This window comes from Mycetomoellerius zeteki, unplaced genomic scaffold, assembly GCF_001594055.1.
Source record: "Mycetomoellerius zeteki isolate Tzet28-1 unplaced genomic scaffold, Tzet1.0 scaffold19, whole genome shotgun sequence".
NCBI lineage: Eukaryota > Metazoa > Arthropoda > Insecta > Hymenoptera > Formicidae > Mycetomoellerius > Mycetomoellerius zeteki.
In genome coordinates, this window is record NW_017256854.1 from 1424612 (window position 1) to 1432081 (window position 7470).

The following is a 7470-nucleotide window of genomic DNA, read 5'->3' on the forward strand; positions in this document are numbered from 1 at the left end:
CGCGTACACTCGTTCACCATCGTTCGCTCTCTTTCTCGTAGCTTCTCTCTTTTGATCTTCGATACCGACGATTCTCCATCCTTGTCGTTCGTCCTCTCTCCGTTACTCTATCGATGAGACACGACTATCCTCGTCTGATGGTCTCTGATCTCCTCGTTCACGTTCGCCTCTTGCTCCTACCGATTACAAATCTTTCGACCTTTTCACTTCTCTTCTTTCTTAAATGTTCTCCATCTCTCATGATTCGCGTCCTTGTCTTCCAATCAATGCCGCTCCGATTGCTCCAGTTTAATTTAATCTGTTCACCTCACGTAGCAGTTTACGAAGAATGTGGTTTTCTGTCGGAAATTGAGTTCGTTAAGTCAAGATAATATTTTTAGATTTCAATACTTTTTTTCTGAATAAAAAGAAAATGTATCTAAATTATGAAGACTTTAAAGGATCTTCTTAAAAGACTAAACCGATCTACGTAATATTTTTCTATTTTTCGGTAAATCGTTTGAATGCACGATTAATTCATTGGTACTCGATTCGTTGTAACACACACAGTGAGAGCAAAAAGTATTCGTACAAGGAAATTTTTTATAAAAAAAAGTTTTATTTGTAGAAAATAAACAATTAGCAATTTTATACAATGAATACATTCTGTTCTAACATAAACAAATGAGCTTTGCATGTATTTCTGATTTTACAAGCTAAATTTCTCGACTATACGAATACTTTTTGAGCATCTAAACAATAAAATTTTTAATTTTTCACTTCTTTTTCAGATGATATATTTTCTATATTTAATACACATCTTTTTGGTATATATAATTTTAAGAAACATACAGTCTATCTTATTCTTTATGAATAAAGTGTTAATTACTCAACAAGAAATGATCGTCAATTAAACGTCGAATCGACGTTTAAATTGGTGTTAAATCATCGTATCGATATCAATTCGACATCAGTTCGATATCTCGCTGGATAATATTTATTTTTTAAAAATATAGTTTTTTAAAAAATATTTTCTCTGTGTAGGAATACTTTTTTGCACTCACTGTATATATATATATATATATATACAGTTCTGCCTTACTTCCCTTTTGCCTCTCTTTCGTACAGTCGTATTCATAATCGAGACATGCCGGACAGTATGATTCATGAAGGTCACTTCACTTCTGAGGATGACCTCAAATCATTTCCAATTTCATAGTTCTACGTATTTGCTTGATCAAGCTTTTGACATTTAGGATCTATTTGTCTTCTTCTTAGGCTATATTCTGAAGAGATGCCATCATGAAAGTGCGCATACCTGCCGTACTTTAAGAAGAGCTAAGAAAAAGACGATTTAACGCGATACCTGAAGGCCACCTTGAAAACTCATGCGATTATCTCAGCCTGTCTTAAGACTTACATCTAAGCTTACTCTAAGTCCTGACTGTGAATACCGCTTATACTATCGACCAACTGCTCTATCTCTCTCATTCCCCGCATAGTAAGAGCTTTTACCTACCGCACTCTACATCCGTTGCCTAGAGTCACGTCCGCCAGCTTCAAGATCACTTCGAGATCTCCTCGCTGCAACAGTCGCCACCTTCGATCTTTGCATTTGCTTCTTATCTCTTAGATTCCTTTCTTCATCTTATTATTTTTTGTGATCAAAACGTTCGCGTTCCATCTCGCCATTAAACATTCCTCAATTAATTCCCATATCGTTAATCGCAAATAAATCTTTTTTTCCTTGATACACGCATTCTTTTATCAATACTCTAGCAACTTTCGCTTGATAATGTCGACATAACAGTAAAATAAATAGCGACAATTACAAATCGTTAATTTTTTTATCTTTTTAAATCATTAATCTTATTATATTAAACATCTTTCTATTTATTTTTCATAATCGCACTTTCAACTATTCGCCATTACCTTTCCAACGTGTGCAGCGATATGCGGTTTCAACCGGTGCTCAGAAAGCACTTCTTTAACACCCACATACCGATACGAACACATGTGCTCTCGCACGAGCAGATTGAGCACTCTCATATCACGCCATGCAATATTACATATATCGCCGGAGATTGGGTCCGGATACGGCCGTTCAACTAGCATGGGAGCAGGATACTAAACAGCCACTTCCTCTTTCATGTCCGTACTGCTTGTAAACAGATCGTTAACGACGAGGTATCGCATTATTTTAGCAGAGATTCCGTCCTTGCAGTTCCAAAAATTATTATTGATCCTGCAACAACGATAACATTGTAAGTCTTGCCCTATTTTGTAAGCCTTATAAGATAGGCCAAAATGAATAAGCCGATTCGACATTTACGTTTACGGTTTAACTTTCATTATATATTCCGCAAGCTGTGATATGATAAGATGCACAATGTATTCACACGGTAATTTAAATATATCTAATTTGTAATTCCATTAAAAAAAATACTTATAAAATGTAATTTATATTTTAGCTAGTAATGCTTAATGTGTATTTCAAGTTTAGTATAATTTTATATTTTTTATGTTTTATGTATATACAGGGTGTTTCCAAATTAAATGGCAAAACTTCGGGAGCGTGTAGAGGAGTAAAAAACTAAGAAAAAAAGTCCTATAGACATATGCTCCTTTTTGCTTTGTTTCGCAGGAAATCACGAAAAAAGAAAAAAATATATTTAATTTATTATTTTAATTATTTTATTTATAAACTTTTTAATGAAGATTTTGTTCGAAATGTGCACCTCTTGCAGCAATACAAGCATTGCATCTGTCAAACACGGCTCTTGTAGCAGCCAGGCACTGTTCTTGCGATATTCTGTTCGCTGCAGCTACGATACGATTTCTCAAATGTTGCTCTGATTGAATAGGCGAAGAATAAACTTCTTAAGTTTTTTACTCCTCTACACGCTCCCGAAGTTTTGCGATTTAATTTGGAAACACCCTGTATAGTATCACATATGTATATTGTAAATTTTATTAGTTATAATTATATATACGGATTATTTATTGCAACATTATTAATTATTTATGTAATGTATGTCTAATATAATTATAATTTTCTTTTCTTTCACGTTTATTGAAATTCATTAAAATTTTATTTTTATACTTGATACTATATACTTTTATTTTATGTATGATAGTAATTCAACTGGCAATGGAGGAAATGATAATTAATTAGATATGTAAAGTAATGGGAAATACTTAAGATAGATTAATACGAAAAATACGAAAAATACGGAGAATTTAATAAACATCATACAAATTCAATTCAACAAGTAACGCATGCACTTAAGTTCTCGCGTTTATGTCCTTCTTCTATCACATCAAGAAATTCCATGGTTATCTATGCTAACGGGATACTCTGAGAATGTCTCTCTCGCGTTGTATCTTCTTTATATAATACGATTAATGTGAAATAAACTAAAATTCACGATTATTGTATTATAACGAGAAAAGAATTAAATTAAAATTTCATCCTCTTGCGCAAGTATGTTAAATTTACGTCAAATAATATCATAAAATGTAATGATAATGTAATTTTAAATATTTTATGGCAAATAACGTTTTATGGTCAATATGAAAGTAAATTACTCTGCCATAATTCTAAATGGAGGAATATTGCATTATTGGCAAGTGCTGCAAAAATATTACGTTTAAACTGCAGAATTTCGTTCATAAAATTGTATCTCACAATATTTATTCTACAAATTGTATCATTACTTCGAACCATTTCTCAGTTAATATTATTTTACTTATGTCTATCAAATAACATTAAATAAAATCTTTTTAAACATTAAAAATTATAATGCAATGCACTAAAACAATATGTATAAAATATAAACGTATTTAAATATGGTTTTTCAAGACTCTAAAGCTTTATGTCCGTCTCTGCAATCTTCATTACAAATGCAAAATGTATTATACTACACAATGTATTCAGATAACATGTGATTTTATTCGTGTTTTAATGCATACAGCGAATTGGAGAAACATACATTATGTTGGTCAGAAATTACTAATCGGACAATGGCAATTACGAAGGAGATGGTCATTGACGGGATGCTGGCGCACTAATTATTCTCTAACGACTCATGGAGCAATTATCTATTCCGATTACAGGTGAGCGCATCTCGATATCCCGTCGTAGTGAAATTGGGCCACGCCCATGGCGGAACCGGCAAGGCCCGTGCGGAAACAAATCAGGAATTTCTAGATCTCGCTTCGTTGGCAGCTATGGCGAACGCTTATTGCACGGCGGAGCCCTACATCGATACCAAGTACGACGTGCACGTACAGAAAATTGGGAACAATTACAAAGCTTTCATGTAAGTTGCTAAAGTATAAAATACATAACATTTTAAATTTCAAAAATTCACAAATCTAAACTTTCACTCTATAATAAAATACTATTCTATAAAACAATCTTAATGCCAATTTGGACTTACGGCGTTCAACTGTGGGGATCAGCCTCAAAGTCGAACATTGAAATCCTTGAAAGATTTCAATCTAAAATATTAAGGACAATTGTAAACGCGCCATGGTTCGTTTCAAATGAAATTATACGCAGAGACCTTAATATTAAAACGGTAAAAGAAATTATATATAAATACACATCGGAGTATGCAGGCAGACTTGATGTTCATCAAAATCACCTAGCAAAGGACCTTCTTGAGAAGAAATCTGATATGAGAAGACTAAAGTGATATAAGCCTCTGGACTCTAGTTTGCGATTTAATAACGATAACCTCTAACATCTAATTTAGTGTCATATGTAAAAGATCAACTTAATAGTTGGTTCTACGGATGACCTCCAGCGGGAGCTAACCCACACGTTGATTTTTTCTTTGCTATTCCATTTACTGAATGTCCAATCAGACAGATTGTAAATATCGCTAGGAGTTATTATAAAAAAAATAATATAAGTACATATATCTTTTTTTATAGGCGGAAAAGCATAAGCGGCAACTGGAAATCGAACACCGGATCTGCTATGCTAGAACAGCTTTCCGTGAGCGAACGACATCGCACATGGGTCGATCACGTAGCACAATTATTCGGAGGATTAGATATCTGCGCGATTGAACTGCTAGTGGGCAAGGACGGTCGAGAGCATATTATCGAGGTCAACGACAGCGCATTATCCTTAATGGGTGACTCTCAGGAAGAGGATCGACGTCACATCGCTGAATTGGTCACCGCAAAGATGCAGGTGCGTGGAAATCGTGAACAATTAAGTAATCGGGATCGATCTATCAATTAAACTTACGATTTACAGGTTTACTGTCGACCTCCGAGCGTGTTGACGAAAACGGCCTCGCGTGGTTCGATGTCGGGTTCTAGCCAGGTGGGTAGTCCGGTAGAAGATCGAACTGCACCTCCGACCGCACCCTTGGTATCCTACGGAAGTATGGGCTCTATGGCTAGTATAGGAAGTTTAGGTTCCGTGGGTTCCACTGCACCGATGACTGTAGGCGACGTCACTGCCTCGGACAGTCATCATCAGTTGCAGCGGCGCGATTCTCAAGGTATACTCATATCTTTTGCTAGAGCTTTAGATATTAACAAGAGTAGCGCATTCCTTTTATCTGAGCGAATACAGACAATTGAGTTGTCTTATTGACTGCAATTTCCCTCTTCGACCGCAATTTTTTACTTAATTGGTTTATCATTCAATGAGCGCTCAATGATTCTTCAATATGATTGGTTTCTACACTCAGGTGTTACACTCCGGTATTTGTAGTTAGTCCTTATTTTAAGATTGCTTATAAATAATATCTTAAAACGCTAACGACTTTGTCATTGATTTATATCTTAAGATTGTACTTAAGATAGTTTTAAATATAAGAACTTATGAATATCGGACTTGGATAAAAAAACTTAGAATAAAAAGAATCTACATCAAAGATAGGTCAAAGATAGGAATCGTTTGCGCTACTTTTATGAATATCTACTAGAGCTTTACTTTTCATAGCTTCTCGGAAATAAAATGAATGTATAATGTTCGGATGCAGAATAAAATTCAATATTAATAGGTAGCGAATTTAGAACCAGTTTTGAGTTAATTATATCATAATTAACTCAGAATTTCATATAACAAAATTTAATTAATTTAAAATATAGAAGTTTTAAAAAATTGCGTACTCGCGTTTATTCTTATTTTGAGAGAGAAGTCGAATAAAAGCAAAACTCTTAAAAAATGAATATTATTATAGACTATTATGTGTGAAGATTTGGACAGCTCGAATACTCCTTACTTTAAGTCACAAAAAATGAATATTTATTTTTAACCGGAAATGCAATTGTTTAATACAATTCTATACCAATTAATCAATTGAGGAATATTTATTTTGCTTTCATATTTCTACGTATATTTCTAAATATCAATTTTTTATTCTCTATTGAGAATGAAATTTTACTTTTCAAAGCACATTGATTGCATTCAGCAGAAAAAACAGCTTTGCAACTGTTGTAAGATTCTTTAATATGATTGATTCTTGCCCTTAGTTCTTCACTAGATCTAAATATATAAACACTAATAAACCAATCATACCAGAAAATCTGATAACAGTTGCAAAGTTGCTTTTCTGCTGAACATAGTCATTGTTTGATATAATATACACTGCTTTCGATTCTCGTAGCTTCTCAATCAAGCACGGTAAGCAGCGCGCCTTCCGTCGGCCGACGTACTGAAGACGTACCACCACCACCACCATCTAGAGTGCCGTTCCATCGACAAGGTAGCCAGTCGCAGGCTCCGAGTGAAGATACCGAAGACACAATGAAGAATCTGCGAAAGACCTTTGCCGGTATATTTGGCGACATGTAGACCACAAGATATGGCCGACGTAGCGAGAGTGTAGACGTCGGGCACTCTCGCGATGAGGTAGCTAATGATAATAGGTCGGCAACAATAACACGAACTCATGAAATTCTCCGGCGATCCCTAAGCATGTTCCACGAATGAAGCGGCATCACACCCGACGCGCCGATCGTGCGAAAGTTGACGCGGAGCATGTAAATATCTATATATTTGCAGATTGTCGTAAAAAACTCGCGAAACTGCATGCCACGCGAAGTGCACTAATCATTTAAATTTAATCGAAAGTTATTGGAAAATAAAAGTTTTTCGCCTTTTAATTAAAGCGCTAAAAGTACAAATAGATCGAATCACATAGTTTAAGATGCTAAAGCAACTCTCTAGTTATTTGCTTTAAATTTCCTTGAAACTTCGACATGAATTTGATCTATTTGAACTTTTAGTGCTTTAATTAATAAACGTGAATCAAGCCAAGCGAAGAGCAAGTTGCTAATGATTATTACGTGTTTTAAATAAACTAAAAGATAAAAATTTTCTCTTTCAACAATTTAATAAGCTAACGCGCTGTAGTGAGGTAGGTTCTGTATAGAAAAAAATCATGATCATATGATCATGTCTAGATGACGATTAGAAAGTATAAAGTAGATTCTATATAATCCATATACACTGACGAATTT

At 34.5% G+C, this 7470-nt stretch overlaps 1 protein-coding gene across 1 annotated transcript in view; it reads left to right on the forward strand.

The window, feature by feature from the left end:
• The window catches only part of Syn (synapsin), a 43472-nt gene extending 36356 nt beyond the window's left edge, over positions 1-7116 (forward strand). The window contains exons 6-9 of the mRNA XM_018446930.1: positions 4096-4301; positions 4921-5185; positions 5252-5501; positions 6615-7116. Coding sequence (XP_018302432.1) covers positions 4096-4301; positions 4921-5185; positions 5252-5501; positions 6615-6802 — 909 coding nt within the window. The 3' untranslated portion in view covers positions 6803-7116. The remainder of the gene's footprint in view (positions 1-4095; positions 4302-4920; positions 5186-5251; positions 5502-6614) is intronic.
• The last annotated feature ends 354 nt before the right edge of the window (positions 7117-7470 follow it).